Source organism: Porites lutea, chromosome 8 (genome assembly GCF_958299795.1).
Source record: "Porites lutea chromosome 8, jaPorLute2.1, whole genome shotgun sequence".
Classification (NCBI taxonomy): Eukaryota; Metazoa; Cnidaria; class Anthozoa; order Scleractinia; family Poritidae; genus Porites; species Porites lutea.
In genome coordinates this window covers 28,533,849-28,561,319 of record NC_133208.1, presented here as the reverse complement: position 1 = coordinate 28,561,319, position 27,471 = coordinate 28,533,849, and the positions used below count along the sequence as shown (strand labels likewise).

At 39.8% G+C, this 27,471-nt stretch overlaps 2 protein-coding genes across 3 annotated transcripts in view; one reads left to right on the top strand and one right to left on the bottom strand.

Moving 5' to 3' along the window:
- Nucleotides 1-580: 580 nt before the first annotated feature.
- Nucleotides 581-27,471, bottom strand: part of LOC140946225 (E3 ubiquitin-protein ligase MIB2-like) — a 33,146-nt gene continuing 6,255 nt past the window's right edge. The window contains exons 6-19 of one of the 2 annotated variants that reach the window (XM_073395313.1): nt 23,039-23,143; nt 22,143-22,305; nt 21,621-21,772; nt 20,228-20,335; nt 19,584-19,624; nt 18,675-18,840; nt 17,249-17,403; nt 16,578-16,704; nt 13,925-14,119; nt 7,260-7,456; nt 5,891-6,038; nt 4,415-4,556; nt 3,649-3,714; nt 581-1,384 (exon numbers count right to left, since the gene is read on the bottom strand). In XM_073395313.1, the coding sequence (XP_073251414.1) occupies nt 1,143-1,384; nt 3,649-3,714; nt 4,415-4,556; nt 5,891-6,038; nt 7,260-7,456; nt 13,925-14,119; nt 16,578-16,704; nt 17,249-17,403; nt 18,675-18,840; nt 19,584-19,624; nt 20,228-20,335; nt 21,621-21,772; nt 22,143-22,305; nt 23,039-23,143 (2,007 nt within the window). In that variant the 3' untranslated portion in view covers nt 581-1,142. The remainder of the gene's footprint in view (nt 1,385-3,648; nt 3,715-4,414; nt 4,557-5,890; nt 6,039-7,259; nt 7,457-13,924; nt 14,120-16,577; nt 16,705-17,248; nt 17,404-18,674; nt 18,841-19,583; nt 19,625-20,227; nt 20,336-21,620; nt 21,773-22,142; nt 22,306-23,038; nt 23,144-27,471) is intronic. The other variant, XM_073395314.1, reaches the window with a different exon arrangement.
- Nucleotides 9,848-13,616, top strand: LOC140946763 (uncharacterized). Its single transcript, XM_073395875.1, has 5 exons — nt 9,848-9,902; nt 10,710-10,793; nt 11,442-11,708; nt 12,216-12,698; nt 13,362-13,616. Exons 2-5 carry the CDS (start codon nt 10,730-10,732, stop codon nt 13,547-13,549), a joined length of 1,002 nt encoding a protein of 333 aa, XP_073251976.1. The 5' UTR covers nt 9,848-9,902; nt 10,710-10,729; the 3' UTR covers nt 13,550-13,616.

Here is a 27,471-nt window from a genome sequence, read left to right as displayed (position 1 = left end):
AATAATTGATCACGTTTACATGATAGGTGGGGGTGGCCCGCAACATGTTACCTCACCTACCTGGGGTCCCTCACCTCCATGTAAACAGGCACTTAGTTTTTTAGTTAAGATGCAAATTTTCCTGCAATAAGTCATCTATTGTTTCTTCAATTTGTTAACAGCTGTTTTTTTTTTCCTTCATTAACAAACGAGAAACGCGCACATACGTTTAATAGTATTAGTCTTAGAAAAAGCTTTCTAAGATTTGTCCATTTTATTTGCGCTAAAAATTACATTAGTTACATTATGTGATCTCAGTTACTCTTTTGCTGAGGGTTATTTCATGTCTTTTTTCTTTTTCCTCTTTTGCACATGTACACAACTTATATATATATATATATATATATATATCCTCCTCACTGCTCTCTTGACGAGAGCCTCTAGAAAAAATTAACTTTAAGCTCATATCAGTCAGAGTAAACCTAGTCTCCTTCGCAGCCGTTATTAGGGTCGTCACTCGTCACGCAACGCTGGGGAGGAGCGTTGCGTGACGAGTGACGACCCTAATAACGGCTGCGAAGGAGACTAGAGTAAACCTGGAGCTCATGCATAAAAGAAAATTTACGAGAGAAAACAAGGTTTTCTAGTCCAGACCTTCGGGCACACGATTCAAACAGAGCCTTGTTTTTTCTTCCCCTACCAGGGAAGAAGACAAAAGCAGACTCTATTCGTAGGGTGTTATCAGAATCACGACGGAATCATATTACGTTTTGGTTACACGAATCTTTAGCTGTTAGTGTAAGATATACGACTGACCCACAAAACCTTAAGTCTGAATGGCTGGAAAAGACACTGATTTGCCCATCAGTGTTTTGTTGAATTTTTCTACAGCCTTTGTAAACATAACTCACAAATCTGCCTTTTGCCATCTGCTAAGCAAAAAAACTTTGACTTTAAGTCAAGACATTTCGGCTACCGCTGTAATGAACTTTTATGGGGCTAACTTTGTAAAAATTCAAGTTCTGATCTGAAGACCTAATCTTACTTTGCCAAAACTAATCGACATATCCCGCAATAGACATTAATAGCGAGCGTGCGATGAGATTTTTTATCTGTATCTTCAAACTAGCAACGCTCTATATAAGCACAGCACTTAAAAAAGATCAATTGTAGAATTCTATTCTGTTCTGTATCGGTTGTCTGCAAATATGACAAGTTTCGAGTCTTTCTGAGCATTCTTTGCAGGTGCCATGACCACAAGAAAACACCATTTTTATGTCTCTTTCCATGCAGATTTGACACTGAATAACATCTTCCCTGGCTTGCAGTTGAGATTCTAGACGGCGTATTCGTTCGGCGTAGTCTGTCTCGTCCATTAAGGTTGAAGTGCTGACCGGGGCACCCTCTGAAAAACAATGAATCAAGCTAATCATCTCTAGACTGCGAGCAGTCTATTATTTTTCTTTGCAATGTTCACTGGACAAATTTTAAAAGAAAAGTCGGAAATCTGGTTTGGTAATTGTTGGGAATCAAACTCTAGAGCCGATAGGGCTTCGATTAGGTGCTACGGGGTTGGAATTGACCTTTTTGGATACAACCCTTCCTACTGCATTATGTAACTCATGTTGTTCTTAAGTTAACTAGTATTTTTCAAGCATAATTTACATAAAGGAGCTTTGTATCAAAACATGGTCAAACTTAGCCTTAAGTTCCCTCAAAGGCTAGGGTACCAAACCCTCAACTGTAAAATGGTCTATATTTAGACTTCCTACACTTGTTCACTTGTTTCGTCGGCTGATATTGTTCATGTCTACTGCGCGCTACTTCGCTCTATACTAGTGTACGCCTCTGCTGTCTTTGCTGGCTTGCCTAAGTATCTCGCTTGCTATATCAAGAACGTGCAAAAAAGGGCCCTTTCCGTCATTTGGCCTGGTATTTCGTATGAAACAGCACTTGACAAAGCTGCATTATCCACTCTTTCTGACCGTCGGACAGTCTCGTGTATTAAATTTATAGGTAAGGTTCGGCCAGGTAACCCGTTATACCCACTAATACACAACAGAGTGGTACCTATAACTCCCAGTGTGTGTCTAAGATCAGGGAGTCTAGTAGGCCCATTGTCACAAGGACTAAACGTTTCTCAAATTTTGTTAGTGTTAAATGCTAATCTTGTCAATCAATGTAGCGTATTAGCACATATATCACAGCTTGTAAGGTATCCTACAAAACAGTCTTCTTACTGCAAAAGGGACAATCCGGCAACCAGTGATTTGATTTGATTTGATTTACACTTCTCAGAAAAGGAGGAAAAATCACAGCCAGGTGTCTTAAAACACTTTTTTTTGTACGGGGGCGGGGAAATTAGGCGTACACGTAGCCGTAATAAGGGTAGATTGCCTCTTACCCGGGAGAAATGGCTAGACTACCGAGTAGAATGGTTACGCCATTATCACATCTGGGAAATAATGGTTGCCTTTTATAAAACTACGAGATAAACATGTTTGCCTACCCGTACCCGTAGGCTGAAAATGAAACGGTGTATCTTAAGGTCACTAATGACCAGCAGTAAAGCCCGGGGACTAATACGGTTTCTTTTTGGCATCACTGAAGATAAGCACCTAAATACTCAACAGATAAGACAACACAAATTGATAATACATAACGAGAGGGTTGCCAATCCTAAGAACGAAAACATGTTGTTTTTCCTTAAGCTTTTCCCTCTTCAAGCACGTTACGTTACAATGAGATTTTTGTCTCTCCGTGAACGAAATCCTATGGCATCACATTCAAGTGAAACCACTTCGGCAGTCCTTTGATACGATACTATTTATTTAGTATGTGGGTTAAATTTTTCAGCCTGTGAGTGAAATCCTATCGTGTTACCATTTAAATAAAACTTCTTTAGCAGTTCTTTCACATGAAACTATTTTTTTAGTGTGTAATTCTAACTTTTAAGTCTGTGAATGAAATCCCATGGTGTTACTATTCAAATAAAACCTGTTCAGTATTTATTTAGTGTGTAGTTCTAACGTCTGAGTACATGGATCAAATCCTTTGGTGTGACCATTCAAATGAAGCCTCTTCAGCAGTACTTTCGCATAGTACTATTTACTTAGTATGTAGCTCTAACGTTTGAGTCTATGGAAGAAAACCTATGGTGTTACCATTCAAATGAAACCTCTTCAGCAGTACTTTCAGATGATACTATTTATTTAGTATGTAGTACTAACTTTTGAGTCTGTGGATGAAATCCTGTGGTGTGACCATTCAAATGAAACCTCTTGGAAGGAACTTTTGCATAGTCATGATTCATTTTTTATTTTACAAAAAATATTTCTTTGGAGAGAAGAGGTGGGGAACATTAAACTTATAAGTGTAACGCGAATTACCGTATGTAGCTCGAAGAGAACGGACGCGCCTAAAGAAGCTAGGCAAGTTACCAATAATTTGTTAAATCTGATTATCAATGGAAGTTTTGTTCTCAAAAGAAAAGCGACACTAAACAATTAAAGAGAAACCAAGAACTGCTTGATTCAAAGTTATTTAATGAAATTGATGATAACTGATAACTGGAGGATTTTAGCCGACCAAAAACGGCTAAAATTTTTAAATAAAGAATAATTATCATAATTTTTTATTAACCACTGGTATGAGTGAAAGAGTACTTACCCGGTGATGTTTTTTGTTGAATTGCTGTTTTACACGTTATACAGCGTTTCATTTTCATGGAACAAACTGTAAAAGAAAACGCTCAAGTGAATTCAGGTAAAAGGAGTTGATTTGATGAGTGAAATCACTAAAAAATGAAAAAAGTATGAATTTACACAGCAAATACAAACGGAAGTTAGTGGATCAAAGGTCAGTCACGCAGTAAAACTCTTTCGTTAGACATACCCAGGGACATAAAATGTTGCTGTAGGCGTGTATGTACACTGGTATCTTGATTACACAGCTGAAACAACAATAGCTAGAGACTGCTGCAAGCAACCATCAACCACGAAACCGGAAAAGGACGGATAGGCCTTTTCAAACAATACCATAATACTCTTAAACAAGCTTAGTCTCAACTGAGGCTTGAAAAGGCGTCATGGAATTCAGAGTTCGTGAAAGCCAGGCTGGCTCATGCCTTTTTTCCTCTAAAAATTGTCGTTTTGTTTATATAAGAAGGCGGGCTGGCCCGCTTGCCGAGATCCGGCTCGAATAACTGGGATTTCCCCAAGCAAGCCCGCCTTCTCATATGAATAACAACGGCAATATTAAGAAGACACAAGGCATGCATGAGCCTAGCCAGCACGGCTAACCGGGCTGTCTCACTTTCTGTCAACAGGCCCTAGGTTTCTCTGCAAAACGAGGTTAAACGTGGTCATTTAAGAGTATTATAGTTTGTGTTTCCGCAGAGCGGAAGGCTTCTTCTTACGATTTTGTGTAGTTTTACCTGAACACGTGACTTTATGACCACACGGATTGAATGTAACAGTAGCTACGTTTTCTGAACAGATAATGCAGTCGGTTCCTGCAGACTCAGCTCGATTGACTGTATCCTGGGTCTTTTTCTGGCGCTGCACTGCTGCGCCTGACTGTAAATTTGTAAGGAAAAACACGTCAAAATGGTCTTTGTAGAGGTAAACCTTCAAGAAGACAGGTATATTTCCTATAGGTAACCCTGCGGCACTTAAACGCGACCTACGCCAAAATTAAAGGAATGATGCTAAAAAGTTAGAATCCCATCTCATGTCTGCGTGATTGGCTCCGGGAGAAGACTGGCTGACGATACTCGTGTTTCTCCTGGTAGCAATCAACAACAAGGTCGGTTGGTTGTAAGACCTCTTAATCTCATTCGCACGAGTATAGCGCCTTACAAAAGACGAGCCTACATGCAACGGTCTATTGTGATTAACGTTTTGACCGCAGACTGCGTCTTCAGTAAGATCCCACAAGCAATCTTGACAACGCAGCTGCAACGTCGAACTGACACCGAGTACTAGCGTGTTGACAACTGCTTTGTTACAATTTATATAAGTCGGCTAGAGACAAAATGAGAGAACCCTTGCCTTATGTAACAGCATAACATGATAAATTAAGCAATGAACACGTCGCTGAATTTGTGATTTGGCGTTCATTCAAACTCTTTCGGAAACAATGCAAGTCGTCCAGTTACTTGAAAGTAGGAAAAACAAGTTGGAACTAATAGCCTTGCCGTTCCCGTTCTCAAGTCGGCATTTTTTCCCGTTGCGGTGTGCAAGGACGGCAAAGAATTTTACAAAACGCCTGATGCACGTTTGCTTGCCATACGTATTGTGTTTTAATAGACGTCACCGTTCCCGACAACGTCGTAGTTTCCCAAGGTTCCTAATAACGCTGTTATGAATACCGCCAACCGACCTACCTACATACTTACCTACCTACCAACCTACCCACCTGCCTACTTACCTACCTACCTACCTACCTACCTACCTACCAACCTACCTACCAACCACTTACCAACCTAACTACCTACCTACCTACCTATCAACCACTTACCAACCTTCCTACCTACCTACCTATCTACCTACCAACCTACCTACCAACCACTTACCAACCTACCTACCTACCTACCTACCTACCTACCTACCGACATACCTACCTACCTACCTACCTACCTACCTACCTACCAACATACCTACCCACCTACCTACCTACCTACCTACCTACCAACAAACATACCAGGTTGGTAAGTGGTTGGTAGGTAGGTAGGTTACCTACCTACCTACCAACATACCTACCCACCTACCAACATACCTACCTACCTACCGACCTACCAACCTACCTACCTCTTTCCGGGAAACAACTCGACCGTATTTTCAGTTGGCCACGCGCACCACACAATCTTTCTTAGCGCTACTAATAAAGAATTGGAAACAAAAAAACTTACCGCTGACCGAGCCGTTGATGGTCGCGGCGGCATTGAAGAAGAAGGAACAGTCGACCTTCTCATAGGAGGCCGTGGCACAGAGCTTGAAAGTACTGTTTGGGGGCGAGGTTGAGTGAACGTAGATTGACGCGTGGAACAAGACTGTTGTCTGAAAGCACAGCAAAGATATTGTCCAAGTTCAAAACAAAAGGACAATCGGAGAACAGATAAAGCTGAATGATTTGTTGCCATATTATGGTATATGCTTCTTTCACTATGGTTTGCTTGTGGGGCCTTATGTAAGACCATAACAACAAAATTAGTGTTGGAAGCTAACGACAAAGCCGAACATAGTTTAAAAAAAGCTTGTCTAACCTTAAGTTTTAAGACAACTACAAAGTGAAAAAGAAAACGACCGCAAGAGAAATAAATACTTGACACATCTAAACCAATGTTAATGGTGATACTGAACGTTAATGTCACGTTTTCAGTGACACAGTTTTCTTTCAAAATTTTAATTTTTTTTCACAGGAACATTTTTACCCTTGTATGTTGAGTTAAAATTTACCCTAAAAAAATCAAAGGACGAGGGGACGAGACGTCATTCGATTTTATATAGTTGCTCTTCATCATCAACTGCTTCTTCTAATCAAGAGAGGATAGAGGGGTCTGTTGTTCTACACAACAGTTGAACCTCTCTACAACGGTCACCTTAGGGACAGAAGAAAGTGGCCATTGTAGCGAGGTTGAAACAAGAGTGAATGTATGAACTGTCCGCCAAAAAATGGCCGTTGTAGAGAAATGGCTGTTGTGGAGAGGTGGCCGTTAGTGCAGGTTCGACTTTATACTAAATAGCTTTTTATGCCGACATGAAAGCTATCCGATACAGTATGAACAGTAACGGCAGAGAAGAGGAAAAAAACGATCACACCCATCGAACATCGTACTAAAGCGGCCGAGAAGGATTGGTACTTACGCTAAATCTCAATCCTCACTTCTCAACATTTACTTCGGTTTTAGTGGGTTCCAGTTCTCGCTCCTACTTACTTACTCACGCTAGGGTCCGATTACCTGTTCACACCTATCCGACCATGTGATGTCTAATTTGCAAGACCGACGCGGCACAGCCTCTCTCCGTTACAGAAATTGTACCGAAATCACCGTTCTTGTCAACAGAAGCCCCACCTGGTATGAGAGATGATCGAGCTAGTGAAATTACATAGAGTAAATGCGAATTTCCCTACCTCGTATCCTGCGCTTGTTAGTAATATGGGAGCAACAATGAACGGGGCGCGCGAAAGGACCTCTCTCCTCGCGTGTCCCCCTTCGCACGCCCCGTTCTTTTCTGAGCCCATACTGCTTACAAAAGCCTGCTATGCAGGCCACTCACCTCGGTGCAGTTCTTGCAAATTGCTGAATCAAGGCAGCAGTCTGGGTATCTTGACAAAGGTCCAATGGAGTTTTTCCTTCGTGGTTGTAAAAGCTGACGTTAGCACCATGAAGAACCAAATAAACTGCTATAGCTGAGCCCGTGTGCTGATCTGTCTCAGCCCCCGCTGGGAGATTAAGTCCTAAACCTTGCAACAGCTGAATCAGTGAGAAAGAATACAAAAAAATAATAATAACACTCAGAAAAATAAATCAAATATCTATAGGGGCAACACAGTTATTGGTGACCTAGTCGTTATCTGCATAACACTAAAACAGTGATGTAGACAAATTTCGAGAAAAATTAAAAGTAACGTTATTCGACGTTTCGATTAAGACTCTTACGTGGTTATGCCATGCAATAAATCCAAATTAAGCCAATACGCACAAGTGTCTAAATTGAATCACGTATACTGTAAAAGTTAACGTATTCCGCTTAAAACAGTGAACTAACACTCACATAAAAGAACCAGATACAATAAAAGGTACGAATAGACCCAATATTTTTAAACTGTTCAGACCCTCAGATTTCAAAATTTCTCTGTTGCCTCTGACTTTTATTTACAAACAACTCATAAAGCCTTTCTATTAAGCTGCGATTTTTTATTAAGGAGTAATTTATTTGCTTTAATTAAGTCTCACAGTTGGTGATTAGCACTTGGTTGGAATTCCCATAGAATTTTTTCACAATAAAAAAATCAATGTGCGGGGACATCATGTTTATCCATAATTAATACGACAAGGAACGGATGTTAAGTTGAGATGCCTTTCCCGGTAACTGCTTACATCCTACGTCTTGCCGAGAATAAATATTAATCCAATTGCGAGGCGCGTTTTCAGGGTTGAATCCATATCGAAACACTGAACGTACTTTGGCAGACTAGACTGCGTTAAGACCTTAAACGCACGGGAACCCATTGGGCTTCTTCACCCTTAGTGAAACATTGCATTGTTTAACTTATTTCTTTCAATTAATGTATACCTATATTATCTTTCACTTAAAGAATACTTCGAATTGTTTGCATAACCTTAAGTCGGTGTTTCAGTGATCGCTGGCTAATTTACTTACAACGTTCACTGACGCCCTTTTTCAAGAAACGTCGTCTTTCTTCTGTGCTAGTTAAAGATCGACTGCATGGGAAAGTTGGAACTTAACCCTTTCGGTGCCAAGTGTGGCCAAGGGCAAAATTTAACAAAAATTCCCAAATTTCGTTTTGTAAAATTTTGAAAACGAATAGCACCATTTGGAACTACAGGCAGAGAGGGTTCATTTGAGTGGTTACATCATGGGATTTTGTCCACAGACTTAAAAGTTAGAACTACCTTACGGAACTCCAGCATTCACTCTGGCAGTGAAAGGGTTAATTCGGTTTTTCGCTAATTTCTTAAGTATTGGGTAAATGGGTTTAGGTTAGAACTTAGCCATCAATTTAAAAACAATTCGTTTATTTCTTGGGTTTGGTGTGAATAAAAAAAAACAAATTAGATCGAAATTAGACTTAAAAACTACAATCATAGTCAAGCCGAAGAAGAGAAAATGAAATTTATGGAAACCCATTTATAGAAAAACATTTCACAAGATCTTTCCATTTTTGTGGCACTAATGAAGCATTAGGGACTAAACAAAGCACAAAACGGGTACCCGGAATATTAAGATGTTTCCCTTTTCCTCAAAGACGTGTTTCTCTCGTTAACACCTTCAGATACCATGCCAATATTTTCAGCTCTTGCTAGACCAGCAAAATATTTTTGTGCAAACATGACAAAACATTTTAGTTGTGAAATTTGTTAACAACCTTCTTTGTAAATAATAATCATTCATTTTAATGTAGCGTGACCAACAGACACTGACTGAAGAAAGGTTTCCATTAGTTGGTACCAGCAAATACACATAAACGTTCCCCTCTCCGGCCGTCACGAATTATATTCCTCCTCATTCGAAAAACGTTTCGACCCTTAAAAAGACAGGAGACAATAACTAGTGTTGGAAGTCGGCTGAGATTTCATAATCGACCATCGGAAATAATCGGATTGACCTACCCAATCAATTATCGGTTACAATCGGAAAAATCTGTTTCAAAGAATTCGATTTATTTTTTACTTTTGTGAAACTCAAAGTACATTGTAATACAAACTTTTTGAGTTTTCGGACTGTGGACCAATGAGCTCAGAATTTTTTCCGTTCTTTTGGGTGATCAAATTCTCTTTCTTCCTTTACTGTGAGACCACAAAAAGGAAAGAAAAAGAGTTTTCATACGTTAATTTGCCAACAAGACATTATATTTTTCCCGCGATAATAGATTGAACATTTTCGATTATCAACTACCGCCTCGACTATAATCAGTTATCGGCACACCCCCGAGAGAAATGATTTGATTTCTTAGAAGATTTGTTTACTTTGATTCCCGCTTAATTAACACAGCGAAAGTCAGCTCGTGACCATCAGTTATTAATAAGACACGTCAATGGATATCTGGGCCCCTATCGAGGTCATTAGTAAGAGACATAACATGAATCAAACCTTAAATGCTTTCAACACAGACTAGAATAACGCTCGATTAGAAGATGCCAAAGTACTAAGCAAAACATTAAATAGACCAGAACGGTAAGTGAAAATGTAACGTATTAAAGGAGCTGTGTTACGAAATTTATCAAAATTCAAACGGCGGGAACTGCCAGCAAATGGAGTGAAACATAAAAATAACCGTTTAAAACATTAGGAAAGTGTATCATAGATAACGCAGTAAATACAAGAAGAGGTACGGATGGACAAACTTGAAGAACTGGATTGAAAAGGATTGCAATATAGTGGTTTCTGAGAACATTTTGTCAGCCTAAAAGTTTTTTACAGTTCTGTTTTGTCGTTTGAACGTTTCTCATGGTTTGATATAATGCTTGGAAGATATATTTATTTGACACGAAGCTGTGGTTTTGTCGTGCATTCACAAGTAATTTCTCAACTTCCATGGCGTAATAGGAAGGCTAGTTGGCATTAGAGAGGACGGGAACGACTACGAGTACAAGATTTGTCTTAAAGTTTTTTTCGCACATTCTCAAATAATAGATACCCTGGAAAGCTTCACTGTACTTTCGATTCACCATAAAAGTTATCTTTTTTGAAGTCCTCTCCCGATCGCAAAATGATAAAACTACTCACATCTGATAACTCTTTTCCGCCACTACGACATTCCCGCTGAAACTCGTAGTAGAATGACGACGGCTATCACTTTTTCCCGCCAAAATGACGCATGTTTTACTCGCGAGCAATACTCAGTATTTAGAATCGTCTAAGAATCTGAAGGTCTCTAATATTAACAAAGTGAACTAGACAGCCGTGAAACAAACCCTATGAAAGGCCGAAGAAAATAAAAACGATAAGAACCAACTCAAATGCGGGCTTTTTTCCCTACAGAAAGGCTATATCAGCACGACATGTTGGCAAGATTAAAAATCGTGACCATCTTTCTAATTGTCCACCTTTTCAATGGAATATCAGGTTTGTTCGTTCCTTTATTTTCGTTCAAACTAACTTTGTTTACAACAACTGATTGGCCAACTGCTCGTTTACTATTTACCCAATGGTGAATGCTGACGAAGGCTAACGCGCGCTCAAAGTAGTACGCATCAAAATTCAACGCGCTTTTTCTTGCTTTTACCATTGTTTTGAGGGGCTTTTTTCTTAACACCGACAAAACGATTACAAAGGTCGCTTAAGATAACATAAAACAGGTTGTCGGTAACTACCATGCATTAACATTCGAGGGGCTTTAAATTCAGATTCAATTTCCAAGAAAAGACTTGAACGTAATGAAAAAGAAAACAAGAAAATACCTACAGCAATTACAATTCAAATATGCCTTTTAAAGTAAGTTTTAAACATTTTGACGTCATTTCTACGGTCATCAGAGGGACTTGGGGCGCGCACAAGTCCAAATTCGCTTCCCTTTCCCCTTCAAACACCTTCCACGCAGTCTACCACCTTGTTATGACAACCCATCGAGTAATTACCGGTTCTCTAATAAGAGAAGTTTTACACAAGTTCTTCTGTAAGTTCTCATTGAGCGCCTTCTGCAAATTTAGGCCATGTTCGCAATATATAACCATATTCGTGAACATAACCTAACAGCTGTTATTGTTCTTTTAGGACAAATAAATGTGACTTTGGCTGTGTTCTCCGGTAGACGGGATCCGCAGTGGTTTCTCCTACCGAGCAATTCAAAGTTTGTGCAAATTAAAAAGCTTCTCGAAGAAGCAAGGAAAAGCTATTTAACCTACTCACCAAACATGATGCCCGCAAGACTTGGGTTCAAAGGATTCTTAGTTCAAGAACTAACACAGAAGGAACCGGAACTAATTATAGGAAAGAGCACACTTGCTTTACAACAGCATTTATTTTGGACTCTTCCTGCAGGTAGGGTAACTCAGCTTGAGTCTGCGCGAACTTTTAAGTGAGAGGGCGGGAGCCAGGGGTCTGTTTTCGAAAAATGCTATATAACGTTTCGTACACGACGTTAATAATTGATCATTAGTATTTATCGTCACAGTATTTTCAACCCGAATCTATCTGTAAGTATTAAAGAATAAAATATATCCAACAATGTGTCTAGACTATGGAGAAAGAAGTTCATTCTGGTCAGATTCTGGGAACATTTCTACCGCAGAAATGTTTGAGACCGTGAATGATGAAGTTCTTGCAACGTTCATGGCGTGGATCCGGCTTAGAACTGAGAGGACTTAACTTTCTTTCCTGAGATGCTGTTCATTTAAAGTACAAAAACGTTGAAAATCCTTACGTATTACCTTTCAAATGTTAAGAAGTATAACTTTATTTCTTCAGCATTTTACTGAATCAAATTTTGTATTTTCTTTGAAGTTTTCCGCCGACACTACTCTAAACGGTTTCTCCGTTTTCTTTCAGACTGGTTGAAGGAAAAGATGTTGCAAGCATACTTTAACAAAGTTCTAAAGGAGGAAATAAGCCCCGGAGTAATCAGCGCAGTAACCCCTGCCAAACAACCACAACAACAACTACAACAAAATCTACCAGAACCACTGAAACTACTGGGGCAAAAAGCCATACAAAACTTACCCCCAAAGAAACCGATTTCAGTTAGCGGTAGACGAAAACGTTACGCTTATGAGAGTAAATCCTATCCTTGGAACGACATCCTTGCCGCACAGTTAAACAACAACTGCTACAACTATGCAAATAACAAAGCCACTTATACCTTCGCCCAGCCGGGGAGGGGGAGTGGGGCCAGGTGCCAGTATCAATTCCCTGACTGTATGAGAAATGCAGCGATAAACGATCATTTGGAAACTTTGGATCTGCCCCCCGCCGCACCTCTGCCGCCGGTTCCGAGTGGGAAAAAACATCTAGTGGCACTTGTCATTAACCCAGGTAAAAAAATAGCATTACTTTCTCCTACATAGGGTATAAGATGTGGGAGACGCTCATATAAACCCTTTGAACACGGCGGAAACGCATAACGAAGCCCTAAGAACGCATACATAGAAGCCTAATATACTGTCTGGTACTGTTGTCAAGGTTCAACGCACTTTTGTATGAAACAATGGCAGAAACTTAAAGATGTAATGGCTGCTATAAATGCCTGCGCACTGTAAAATTAAAAAGCGACAAAGAAAAAAAGCGATTTTAGCCTGTGTACAGCATCACCTTCCCCTCAAACAAAATAGGGGCGATTTTGTTTGAGCTGAGAGGCGGCTGTATACAGACTACGCGATTTTCGAATCAGTTTTGTGCGATAAAAACATCTTTTCTCTTCCTTGAAAAAAAAAAACACTTGCTTTCGAACATATATTTCTGCGGCGGCCCGTCATGGTATAAGTCGAGATATCATACCATGTATAAACCTTACGGGCAACCGCACCGAAAATTTTCTTCACGGAGGAGGACCCCCTAATGAGTTTGAAAAAAAATGAATAAGCCGAGTATTTTCTGAGAAACTTAACAAGACACTCCGGTGTCGATTAAAACTTAGGCTGTCGTCAAGACAATAAACACAATTTTCCAAGAAACTCAATTATTTTCCTTCTTCTTTAGGTGTCGATTTTCACTGGTATCGTCTAGATCAGCTAGGTATTTGGAGCCACAAGCCCGGAACGACACAAGCTACCATCTTTGATAATGGGGGAGCCATCATTTTCGACCCAAGAGTGGCTAATCGGGGAGGTTACACGACCTTTGCTTGTTTCATGCACAGTGATAGAGATGAAGTAACAATTGCTTAAAATAAATGGTGTGATGACGCTATATATATACATATTTATTAATCCTAGCAGACGAACGACTTTTCAGAATATTAAGAAGTAGTCAATACGAAAAAAATAAAGAAAGGAAAAGAATACCTCACTTAAACTGAAGATACGTTCATACGTAAATTAAAATGGCCTGAAACAAATTTCAATATGTGACATAAAGGAAACCTGGCAATGACCATATTTAAACAGGCACACATTGTGATAAATATCTATAGAGATTCAAATTTATAGCGGAGCTCAACGCGCGCGAAGCGCGCGAAGCGGAGCACCATGGGTAAGAAAATTTAGTAATCTACCCATCCGAGAAATTTTTGTAATCACGTGACCGTACGCCTCTACACTCACCCCTCTCAAGCCAGTGGTACCCACAGCCTGATGAATAATAGCAAGATGTAATGGAGTGTCACCATCCTCATCATCAGCATTGACATCTGCACCATGTTCAACAAGCAGTTCTATCATAGCTGTATAAGCCTCTGACACAGATAGCGCCAGGGCTGTTTGTCTCTTGTTGTTTCGTAAATTGATATCACAATGGCCCTGAGGTTACAAACAAAACTGCGTGAGAGGCCACTTATCAACCACGTAAAAAGGTGCGCTAAGAGCCGAGTATTACTCCCTCTGGGTGGATTTACAATGTCGCGAAGTTTTAACGTGCGATAGCACATAAAATTTACCTGCGTAAATGAAATAGAGGCAATGTATGAAAGGCCACGAGGTTCAACTTTAATGTATACGCGCTACCTTCTATACATTCTCTTTATTTATTTACACGCACGTACGGAAATCCAAACCTTCAGGGAGGATTCCCACTGTCACGTGATTTTATGTACTGTATGGAAGGTTGCGCAAAAGGTGATATTAGTCGAGACGATTCGCAACGACGATTTTTAGCTCAACACAGCGTTGCAACATTGTTGCGACATTGTTTCGAATGGTTACAACATTGTTCCAACATTGCAGCGCTGTGTTGTGCTAAAAATCGTCGTTGCGAATCGTCCCGTGTAACATCACCTTAAGAGTTGAACCTCGCGCAACTTTTTCGTTTCCGCACGGCCTTCCATACATTTCCTATATTTTGTTCACGCAAGTCAGAAAATGTACGTGCAAACGCACGTAAAAATTACGCGACAGAGGTAATCTAACCCTCAACCCCCGCACGCCATGATAGACTTACCCAGGGTACCTATTTTATACCTAATAATATGCATGAAAAAATTTTCCGATTGTGATTGGCTAAGAGGAATGCAGTTTTTAGGTAACACGGTGCAGAAAAAAGGTAATTTTGTGCAGAAAAGAGTAAAAAACGTGACATTCTGATTGGCTAATAAACAAAGGAACTCACTGAGAGCCAATCAAATGCGCCATCTAAATGGCGAAAAATTTGGATCCACTCCAGACCAGCAGTTTCGAGCAAAAAAACGCAATGGTTGGCGTTTGCAGCACATTTTCTTTTGCGACCGAAACAACCGTAGAGGAGCTGAAAAAACTCCTCTAAAAACGAAAACATTGCGAAAAGCACTGGTTTTTGGCTCTCTTTTTGGAAGAATTGGTGCGTAGATAAGGAAATTACTGATCAAATAGAAAATTATGAGCCGACTGAGCTTAACACTTTGCTTGAGCATTTCTACGCCGAAGTAAACAATACAAAAAGGGTGGAGATTATGAACCAGAAAGCCTTAAAGTAATGATGGCATCGCTTGATAGACACTTAAGGAATAAAGACTGCACCCTGTCCATTGTACGTGACCGAGAATGAAGTTCGTCCAAAGAGGTGTTCGAGGACAAAGCGGAACAGCTTCGCTTGGCTGGCCGTGGTAAGCGCCCAAACAAAGCTCGGCAAGTATCAGCTGGTATCAGAGGAGGAAGAACAAATTCTCTGGAAGAGCGGAAAACTAGACGTAATAACCCAGAATCTTTAATTCAAACACATTGAACAATTCCATGAACTGTTCAGCCCGTTTCTGCAGCTTGCAAACTTTAAAAACATCGAGCAAAATGTTGTTTTGACTGCACGTGTGATGATATTTGCAGCATATTTGAATAACTTATTTTTATTTTAGTTTTACCCGGGTTGACTCCCTATTAAAGAGATCTAGAGCTATCTCGCAATTTTTTCACGAATATTATTAATACGTAATCACATGTTTTTTTTCGAGCAATTTGGAATAAATAACCACTCGTAAATTTTTTCAAAGACCACAAATTCCTTTGAAAAAATTCACTCGTGCTTATTTATTCCAAATTACACTCGAAATCATGTGATTACCTGTACTAATATCATAAAGTATATTACTGTTACCCCTCCCTTATGATTCATTGAATGTTAGTCGAGACTTTACCTCACCAATACTTCGCCGGGCTTTTCAGTTACAATAATAATTAATTTACAAAATGGTACGTCTGAACGATAGTAAATCCAAACATTGCAATGGTACCATGGTTCATATGAAAGAAGTAAGAAAGCTACAATTACAAGATAAAAACACCATAAAAAAATAAATGGGGACGTTTGTGACGCAAAATTAAAACAGACCCTAAGATTACTAGGATAAGCTTAGACCGACATATTAGCATCAATGTTACAAGGGGGCCAATAGAGAGGAAAAGTCGTTACGCCACGTTGCCATGGTAGCAAAATTTTTGGTCCTGCAAATATGTCAGAAAAAAAACGAAAAACATTGACATATTTTGTATGACTTTCCTGTGCGTGATTGCTCTCAGTCACAAAACGGTAGCCCATACTTTTCTTCCATCGTTCGACAATGCAAATGGCGGTCTCTGTCAAGAAAGATTGTCGAGATTCAAAATATTTTGCTACCATGGTAACGTTACGTCACGCTTCTCCTCCCTATTCAAGTGAGGTTCTCATTGTTTGGACTTCCCGTCGAAGTTGTTTTAAACAAGAGTTCTGCATAGGCATGCGTTAAATGGTCAAAATTGCTGATCACTTGGCGGCACATGTATCGCACTCCTCAAGGATATATAGCTCACATACCGACAACAGAAGACATCTCGCAATGTCAAGATGATTATTGAACGCGGCTAGATGCAAAGCGGTAAATCCATCTTCTTTTGGTATCTCAATAAGACCAGGATACTTGTCTGCGATTTTCTGTACAGCACTGCAACCGATAAGGAGATAATTGAAGTTAAAAGTCGTCTTAAGCTGTCCACCGGAAAGAATAACAAAGGAAGGCAAAGATAAGTACATCTGAACCAATAATCTTTACGTCAAATGTTAGCCGGGCGAGATGGGAGAGCGAATGGCTTTTTCCAAAAATATATGAAAGTGTTGCACGATTTTCCTCAAATTTCAAGAATCTCTTAATTTTTATTTGTTTGTTATTAGTAAAATAGTAAAAGTGACCCTCATTTTCCGCGGAAAAAAACCTAAAAACGATTTGATAAAAGTATTAATGAGCGACTTGTCATTATCCAGTGGCAAAGTAAGAAAAACTCTCGTTTAGGAAAAAACTAATGTTGAAAACAATGTTAATTGAAGGTACAAATTATCTACGTAGAAACACACCCAGACTTGAAGGGTTTGCAGTTTTGCCTGGGGTATGGGACTCCAGTCGAACAAACCGAAGGAACACGCGAGCTTAAAGAGGAAGGTGATTGTCTCGAACTTACTATTGACCGACAGAGTCCCTCAATATTACTTACTGTAAGTTTCCTTTCATGCAGGCTTGATGAAGAGGGTTAAAACCCCTGCCATTGCACACAAAAATCTCAAGGCGCTCCGAGCGAAGGATAAGCTCAACGATTGTGTTCTTTTCTTTGGAGATCGCATCGTGTAGCGGCGTATCCCCTGCTAAATCCTGGAAAGAACGATTTCAAGCAATTTACTTTAATTCAAATTCATTAATGCTATGCTATGCTATGCTATGTGGGCTACCCTGAGTACCAGGGGTTTTTTTTCTCGTGTGTGGCGGGAATCCTCGGTGTTGGCCGAAGACACAAGTTACGAGCGGCGAAGCCGTGAGAAAAACGAGCGGGACAGTACAAAGACTTGACAGACACCGAAAACCGCACAAAAGAAGTCTCTGGCACCCAGGGTATAGTGGGCTTAAACCACTCACAATTAGAGTCACATTTTGAACAAAGTGATTTTAAGTTCAGAGGGACTCTATGACACTTAACAATTATATGAATATCACATATAAGAACTACAAGAAGAAGAATAAGTGTACTGATGATCCCGCAGTTCTAGTGACCTCTACAGTCTTCTTCGTAGCCATAGCCTGAATATGGTGCGTTTCTGGGGGAGAGGGGGGAGAGAGAAAGTTAGAGAAGCGAAAAGGGAAGACAGCGAAGGGAGATCCTTTCTATCTGCCTTCTTCTCCGTTCCCCCTTTGCATTCTAAAATCTCCTCTCCCTTAACCCCTAAGGATGGTCACAGCCATTTTTTAAATGTACGCCATTTTTTGAAGAGTGACATCCCAAACACCGGTTGCGAAGGATTAAGATTACCGTTTCTGCTAACGGGTACGTATACGGGTAAAGGTATACGTTTGCCATCTATTAGTATAAAAGGGACTATACTCGTCATACCCGGCCTCTCAGCCGTTCTCTGCGAAAAGAGGTTTGCGTGTATGGGTGCGGGCACCTTTAAGCGTACTCGTGCACCAGAAACGGCGGTGTATCTGAAGGCTCCCGGGGAGTACTCCCTTATATAAGCCATGGAGGTATGTGCTGCCCTAAAGGGTAGGGTTTTTGCTCCCTTTCGGTCTAAAAAAGGCTTATAGACTTGGCCCATTTCTGTCTGATATCAGGTATGGTTTCCAAAGGAACTACGGGAGTTTATGAATTAATAAGAGAATTGGAAATGGATTTTAAGAAATCTTTTCCTTGACGTTCTAATCTTGACTTCACTTGCTTGCTTGGATAGCGTTATCCAGGTTTTGAACAACTAGGGCCTGGTCTCAGAAAGGGTGTGGAAAATGCCACATTTTTTGGTCTGAAATAGGGTCAGGATTTGGAGAACCGGGCGGCACACCCTCACTAAGAATTCCCAGTGGCAGAGGGGGGCGGGGGGGGGGAGTGGGGTTTCCCCGGCTGAAAGCTTCTTATTAGCAAAAACAATCTTCACCTGACAGTTAACGTCGCAATGCCTTGACGCCAGCAGTGACCTCACCCCAGCGTCATTACCTTGATTGACAGCTAAGTGAAGCGGCGTGCTTTTGTTCTTGTTATCGGAGACATTTACATTTGTACCTGTGTTTAACATCGCAGTCACTGTTTCTCCACTGCGATCACTATGAACAAAAAAGAGAAGCATCTTTAAAAAAGTGTCTCAATTCCAAAGTCGTCTTACCGATCTTGTTCTAAAGAAACTTAACGGCACGTGTAATAAGGCACGCTCTACTAAAAACTTAGGAAAGCTAGGCCAAAAGTCTCTGCCCTTTTAGCCGGAGTATTAGGTGATTCTGCGTATCAGGCCTTTCTGGGGGAGGGGGAGGGGGAGAAGAGGAGTTAAAACAGGAGACTGACTCCCATTCCCCTAAATCTAACATATTGATGGCCAGAACAAAAGCATTTCTCTCCTGTGGAAACTATTTTCGTGTAAATTCTTCGAGAAAAAATTCTATTGTATTGACCACCAACACACCACCCACATGGCCCCCTTGTCACGTGATTGCAAGCCATGAATACGACGACACACACAATACAATTTCTGCCAACCAGCCGGAGATGAGTTTGCCCCTAAATGACGAAGTCTTCTGACCTCAAAGCCCTCTTACGAGCTCGATCGAGCGCGAAAAGAAGCACCACATTTAAAGTTTTCTAACCAAAAGGTGCAGGATAAAAAATTGTTACCGGAAACACACACATTTTTAGACAGGAAAAACCATAAAACATCATGAAAACTTTTGAGATTTATAGGATGTGCGAAAATCGTAAACTTAATTATTACTGATGTAGAACTTAAAATGCACGTTACGATTTCTTTTCGTAGGCTTACTGTAGGCACGTCGCATTATAGTTTTTTTCAACTCACCCATAAGCGGCATGGTGCAACGCAGAGTAATCTTGTTCATCCTAACAATCCACAAAAAATGTAAGATAACTAAAATAGTCCAGAGGCCTGTTTCTGGAAAGGCCCGGTAACTTTTTGGACCCGAAGGCAATTTTTTTTTTAACTCACGAGAAGTTGCACAGTTCCTGGCTCTCAAACCACTCAATTTCGCTTTGTTAACTGATAGCTTCATTGCATCATTTTCAAAATTATTGAAACTTCGATACTGAACACCAACAAGACAAACATAAAACAGCTTTTCGGGCCCGAAACGTTACAGGGACTTTCGAGAAACGGGCCCCTGTACCTGTTTACAGCAATAATAATAATAATAATAATAATAATAGTAATAATAATAAAGATAATGAAAATTTATAACAAAAATGACATTGATAATGATAATGGTGATGGAAATGATAGCGATTATGATGATAAGCCTTTCAATAGCAAAACACTTACTTTTTTCCCAAGACCATGGCCCCGATGAGACAAGATGAAGACGACAGTTCAATGAAATTTTATTTATCTTAGCAAACGTCAAGAGAATTCACCTGAACAGGGGCGCAATTGGTCGAATTTACACAAGACTGTAGACAAATGAACAAAACCACTGAAAATATACAAACCTTGATGTCCTTGTCAGCACCTTTACCTAAAAGGTACTGTACAATTTCTTTCCGTCCTTGATGACAGGCCACATGAAGAGCAGTCTTCCCTCCTCTTTTATGATCGATCTAAAAAACATGAACAAAATATGGATAAAAGTAAATAATAACATCTAATGTGATGAAAATCGACTAATCACTTCTTGTCAATATCTGCCAGCTAACTGTGATTAATCAATAGTGCCATTTGGTAATTTAAAGGGTAGGTAACTGAAAGGTACATTTTTATTACCTATTGAAAAAAACAATATATCGAGACTGAGTTGTTTTTGCATTTTTACGTGTTCTTGACCAATCAGAAATGAATCAAGCCGTTCGCAACTTGCGTACACACGTTTTCCCGCGAAATTTAGCAGCTTCAAGAATCTGTTTTGAGTTTTGATTGGCTCAATGAATGACCGAGTCTACTTTAATTGGCTAGATCCAATTTTGATTGAAAACCGCTGTAAAGGAAGTGGAGTAATTTTTTAAGCATCAACGACGGCGACGGCCATGAAAACGTCACTTTGAAAGTGAATTCGCGCTGCCTCAAACTTTATCGCGTTTATTCCATCTTGTTTAATTCGTCAAATGTTGGCAAATTTTTTTGGCGTTGAATTCTAAAGGACTGTATCAAAGTTCTGGAAAAGAATAAGAAACTTGTTGTCCTGTGTTCCCGTGGTCGACAAAACGTCATTTTAGACACTTTCACGTTGTAGTCGTGCGACGACGGTTAAGAAATATACAAAAAAGCGTGATGCACGTGCAAGGAAATATGCAAGAAAGCGTGATGCACGTGCAAGGAAATATGCAAGAAAGCGTGATGCACGTGCAAGGAAATATGCAAGAAAGCGTGATGCACGTGCAAATTAGTTGTTGTTTTGCCGATCTAAACCTATTACTTTATTCAGGGGCACCCAACGGCAATTTTCGGGAAAATATCTGTTCGGAAGACGATTTGAGATCTAGAATTTTCGGAGCATTTGTTGTAAAATTTCTTGCTTGCCTACCTCTCCTAGGATTTTCGAACATCTACAAAATGGTATAATTACCCATTTTTAACGGATTTTGACCCTAAAAAAGGCCACCTAGAATTTTCGAAAGCCTTTTCCTGGCTGAAATTTTCGAGAAGGTAAGTTTTTATCCCTATAATTTTCGGATCACTAGACTTTCAGCTAGGAAATCCGAACAGATGAAAAGTTTTTAGGAGACAAAAATATGCCTATATCTACCGTTTGAATACTAAAATACGTTCAACAATGCTATGTTAAGTGGTTTTGAACTATATCCTCGTTGGGTGCCCCTGTTTATTTGCCGTTCTCGTTGTCGTCGCCGTCGTCGTTGCTTAAGCTCCCTGTTAGACGCAGAAGAATACCTTGCCAGGATGTGCTTCAAGAATTTCACGGACCTCCTGAAGGTTACCATTGGATGAAGCATTTACTAATCTGTCTCCTGGATCGACACTGCCTCCTTTGGATGAAACAGCTTCAAGAAGAAGCATCCTTAAGAGATCCGTTGCTCGGTCAACTGTGGAAGGGAGTTCACAGTAATCACTCAGAGTAGTCAATTCAGAGGCAGTCAGTGACCGCATTTTTCCAGATTGACATAGACTGATATATCGGAAAGGCACAACTCGCCTAAACAAGTTAAGGGTAGAGCGGGGGTAGCATGTTTGCAAACATTCCAGGAGATAACACCCAGTCAGCGTTGCACGACATTGTTAATTCCCGTTCAAAATTTGGTTCCAAAATAGCACGGGGGCCAATCACATAAAATGAAACGTCATCTAGTGGATAAGTAAAGAGACTGACAGTGCTAAACATGGGACATTAGCTGTAGGGACTGAAGTTGCGTTTATACAAACTGAACCAGAAGAGTTCAGTTGTCACGCAGTTACCTGGATTAGTGGGGGAAGTATCGCCTCGTCTTGATGTAGCTTCACCGCCTTCCGAAATATCTTCTAATGCAGCTGGGTTCAACAACCACAAATCCGAATCAACCAAAACCACGGCATCGCCATCAGAATCCACTTCTAAGATCCTTCCCTCTTTTCCTAAAGCCTAGTAAGTTACGAAACTTAGTCAGCATACGGTTCTGATTGTTATTTTAAAGACGAGCACCCATGTGCCATATATTTTTTGTGGCAAAAGGTCTACAATTCAGAACCTGAAACTTAGCAAATAAAGTACAATTCTGATATCCTTTTTCAGCGTAAACAAAAGATGTTAGAAAAAGCGACAACGCCATCCGCGAATTGTACTCAGTGTTCCATGTTAACGGTGCGTGATTTACATTAGAGGTTTAAGCTCCCTTTTCCGCTTTTTATCTGCTGTCCTGTAAGGTACGTTTACTTAAGACACAACAAGTGCCAATGTCGTGTGACATTAAGGTGATCGGAGGCAAATGTCAAATACCCTCGACAAAACTGAAAACTCTACCTCCAAGAGCACACAAACTAACTACTCGTTTGGTCTGTTGCTCTGCGGCACAATATTTCAGAGTATCCTAAACCTTCACTCTTGTTCTTGGGCGAGACTTACCATCTCAATCACCCACGACATGATCCCGTCTGGCCACGTAGCTCATTCGGTCTACCAACGGTAGATTTGTTTCGGTTGTCATATCGTGAGTTTAGGTTCTTCCGCGGGCCTAACTTTAAAGTTAACTTTCGGTTCTATTATTTGCACGTTTCGCGTATTAGGCTGCAAGGTTGACGGAAGAGCCTTGCCTTGACATAACTGAGTAACAAAGAAAGAGTGATGTATCATAGCCGCCGCAAGACCCAAGACTCACCGTCGTCATTTTCTCATTCCAACCACCATGGCCCTGTTGTAGATTTTGTACAAGTTGTTTGTCGCTTAAAATTCGGACTTTATCTCCTGCCTGAAAACTGGGCACCTGTGGAGTCGAAATACCAAAGCTTATTCGCACAATAAACGTACTATTCACACTGGCGTTCAATTGCTTAACAACGAACAACCTCTTGATTTGGGCTCGATTACCAGCCGCTGTTCAGGAAAATGAGCCCGCACTCATCCTCCAGAAAGAGCGGCTGGAAGAGTATGATTTCCTTTACGGGTTTCAGCCAATCAGGTTACATAGGTACCGCCTGCAGAGTTTCGTCTGGCAACAATTTCAATCAATCAATCAATAATCTTTATTTATACACGATAAGTATTTAAAGCGACGCTTCGCTTGTGGGGTCGTGTCTAAATAATTAAATAAGATAACTAATGAATTAGAAAACAAATAGGATATACACCAGCTAAAATCATATAGCTACTTACTACTTACAAGTCTAAAACGATAAAAGCTTAAAATTCTAAAGTACAAGGTGGTACTCTAGTATCGACTAATTATTAACACTAATTATAGCGGAGCTCTGGCGCGCGAAGCGCGCCTGCGGAGCACCATGGGTAAGTAAATCTACCCATCCCAGAAAACTTGGTAATCACATGACCGTACACCGCCCTCAGCCCGCCCGTCCGTCCGCACCACAGGGCAACCAATGTTCAATCACACTTTCTAGCTAGTTTGGGAGCACAGGAAGACTGATATTGCAGACATATTGCACATCAATCTTGTGATCAATTGACAGCTGTCAAAACAGGATATCCGCTGACCAGTATCACCTGATCGTATCGCGGGCTCAGGTGTCGATCAATCGAGGTCGAGTATCTTTTTGAAGTTATCCGCTGACAAGTTACTAGTTTTCAAATGATTGCAGGCTCAAGCTTAATTTTTCAATTCATATGAATTATGTTGTGTTTTATATGTGCCGCACAATTAAAATTTTGATTTCAAACTGACCTCGGAAGCTAAAAATTAAGCCAGTTTTTACAGGCAGGGAGGACATGCTAGTTGCTTTTGACTTTTCTCACCAAGGTCACGCGTTGGTCACGCTCTACGTCCAATTTTTATACTCTGATTGGTCAAAATTTGACAGGTGAGTTCACGCGGAAAATTTATGCAGCATCTTGAAACTTGTTTACTTTGACAGCTGAAGCTGACAGAGTTTTGTGTCAACTTGTGATGTTTTTAACTGTTTTTTTCCACTAAATGTACAAAGTGAAATTCAGCTGCTATCAAGAGTCTTCTGCTATTCATGACTAGTTTGTTTATTGGGTTTTTGGTCGAGAAATACGTCGCTTTGGCAAAGTCGGAAATCCGATTTCGTATGGCATCGTTTTCGTTTTTCACCTTGCTTGATGCGTAAGACGGTTGAAAAGTTTGAAGCGATTCTGGCCTTACTTGATAGTTTTCAGTGCATCTCGAAAGGTAAGCCTGAGTAATTATTGTATTTGATGTTTGTTTTTTATATCAAATTTAATGAAGTCGAGCGTAGTTTACGCGGCTATTTGGTTTATGCACGTTTGTAAGATTTGAGACAATGATCTGACCGAGAGTGACCGAGTATCAGGTTTGATTATAAGCTTATGGAACTTTAAAAAGCCTTTAGACATTTTCTCACCGCAAATAGAAAGAAAACGTTCCAAAGAATATTTGGTTATAATTCTGGCTGTAAAAGAAAGCTTTGAGCGATTTTCTTGCCTCGAGTTCATCTTTGAAAAAAGCAAACACCGGGAAGCCGGCTTAAAACGTAAACAAGGATTTTCAGAGACACTTTAATACTTGTCTTCGTGAATGAAAATTGTTGTCTCTGTATGTTTCACCGAATTATTTTCCCTTTTCTTTATTGATTGTTAGTAGTCTCTTTTGCAATTTTAATCGCTGTGCCGTTTGTTTTCAGTCGCTCATGAACATCGCTTGCAGGAGTAGTCAAAATGCCGCGCGTGTCAAACGCTTTTGAAGATTACAGATCTTTATAATAAATTCTTTATTGTGTTGAAGCGTATAACTATATTAATCTTAATTTAAACAGTCGACTTGTCAAAAGTGAGAACCGGCTAGCCGTATAGGTGATTTTGGAAATTTTTTTGACGGTTTCGCTAAAAGCCCACACGTGCTTCGATCGTCCTGAATATTGAATGAGTGCAATTTGTATTGCAAAATTGTGAAACACTGCATTCTGTCCGAGGTCTGTACGATTAAAACGGCGCCTCATGGTACTGTTTCACCTCAGATGTGATATACAAAAAGTATAAAAGGTTGGTTTACACGTCCCCAGAGTTGTTGGCAAGATTTTGTAAAGTAAACATGTCGAACGCAAAAAATTCGGCCTGATTTGTTTTCCAGGCCTAATCTACTGTGATCAAGAGCGGCTCTTAAATGTGATCGAAGATGATTGCTAGTTTTTGGGTGTACATATAAAGGCTATCAACTCGATGTAAGATTAAGTTCACTCTTAGCTTGGACTGTTTGCAAATTATTTTTCTCGAAAATCACGTAGTCTTTCCCTCAAAAGTCACATGAATGTACTCTAAAGTTAACTGATTTGTGGAATACAAGTTTATTGTTTGATTTGAATTATAAATTCGAATTAATAGGAGCTTCGCTTTTAGCCCTGGCTAAATCTATATATTACTTAGAATCTTCCTCCCTTCTGGTTAATGTTTGAGGGGAGATACAGTCGAAATCTAGGTGTAGCAGAGCCTTTGACCGTCTTGCCATAATCGCATATTTCTTAACATTGTCTATATCGTAATTAAGTTGAGGAACCAACGTGTTCCAAACTATTGCTCCTCTACGAGCCACAGAGTTCCTCATGAAGTTGGTGTTAAAACGAGGGACATCAATTTTCAGTTTCTTCCTAAGTTGATATCGCTTGATGTTATCATTGTTCTTAATAATAGCTGACATAGCGTCTGGAGTCAGGTTATTGTGGATTTTATACATAAGCTTAGCTAAGTTAATTTTATGCATAAAGGCTAAAGAAGACCAATTAGCCTTTTTCATAACATCTGCATTAGACATCTCCCAAGGTAGCTCAAAGATAATTCTCGCAGCTCTACAATGCAGTGCTTCTAATGCCTTAAAACCTTCCTTACTTGTGAGGCCTCCCCATACTGATATACCATATATGATCGACGGCATAATAACTCTAAAATACAAGTCTAATAACATATTCTTTGGAAGAAATTTGCTAGGTTTTAACAAGTTTAACTTATCAACAAAGCCTTTTTTAACAACACTAACATCATATTGATCATCTATCAATACGCCTAATAGACGAGAGTGTGTAACCCATTTGATGGTGTGCTGGGCCAACGTTAACTCTTTCAATGGGCCAGTGAATCCTCCACGATAGAGGATCATTGCTTCCCATTTCTTTGGATGAGGCACAAGGGAGTTTGTTTTGCACCAGTATAGAAGATCTTCCAAAGCTTTGTTAGGTTCAGAAATTACTGCGTCGATAGAATCGCCAATGCAATATAGGGTAGTATCATCAGCATACATGTAGGTTGTCGCAGTGGTTATAGCTTCAAGTAAATCACTTGTGTAAAGAGAAAATAAGGTCGGTCCTAGAACGGAACCCTGCGGTATTCCAGATTCAACAGATTTTCGCATAATTTTATCATATCAGAATAGAGAGGTCCCCCCAGTTGGCTTTCGATCGAGTTTTAGAATCCTTTCAAGTGCCCATCACCTAAAGTTTTACATTTTGTTATCTGAAACCATACCTTATTAAAATAACTTCTGCGAAAAAAATTTTGCCATTTCAACAAAACGCGATTTTTTAACCAATTTTTTAAGTCCACATTTTTGCGGTACACCCGCGCCGCTGATTACGCAAACTAGCAGACTCATATATGACGCATATACTCATATACTGTACTATTATTAACTTATAGTTACTTAGTTTCTTATTATTTATTTTGAACTTTTTTATTAGTCTTAATTTAGGGCTCCTATTGATAATAGATATACTTTTAAGTATTCTGAAGGGATTACCCTAGTTAAATAAAGGTTTACTACTACTACTACGCCATGTGACGTAAATTAAGGAACTCGCATTACCTTTCCTTCACCAGCTGTACACAAAAAAGATCAATTACAAGTAAGGATTGAATCACAATGTCTTCGCAAGAAGAAAGTTTTTCTGAAACAGATAAAACCTACCAGAACTTTTAATGTTTTCCTGTCGATAAAGTCACGTGTTCCTTAAAGTGTGTCATACCCCGAAAGAAGACTAAGACGAATGGTGTGCCAAAATGGCGGCAAATTTGAACGTTTTTAAAAAATTCTAAAAAAATCGTCTTTGGTTCAAATCGCAGAATTTTTCGCAGAAGTTATTTTAATAAGGTGTAGTTTCAGATAAGAAAATA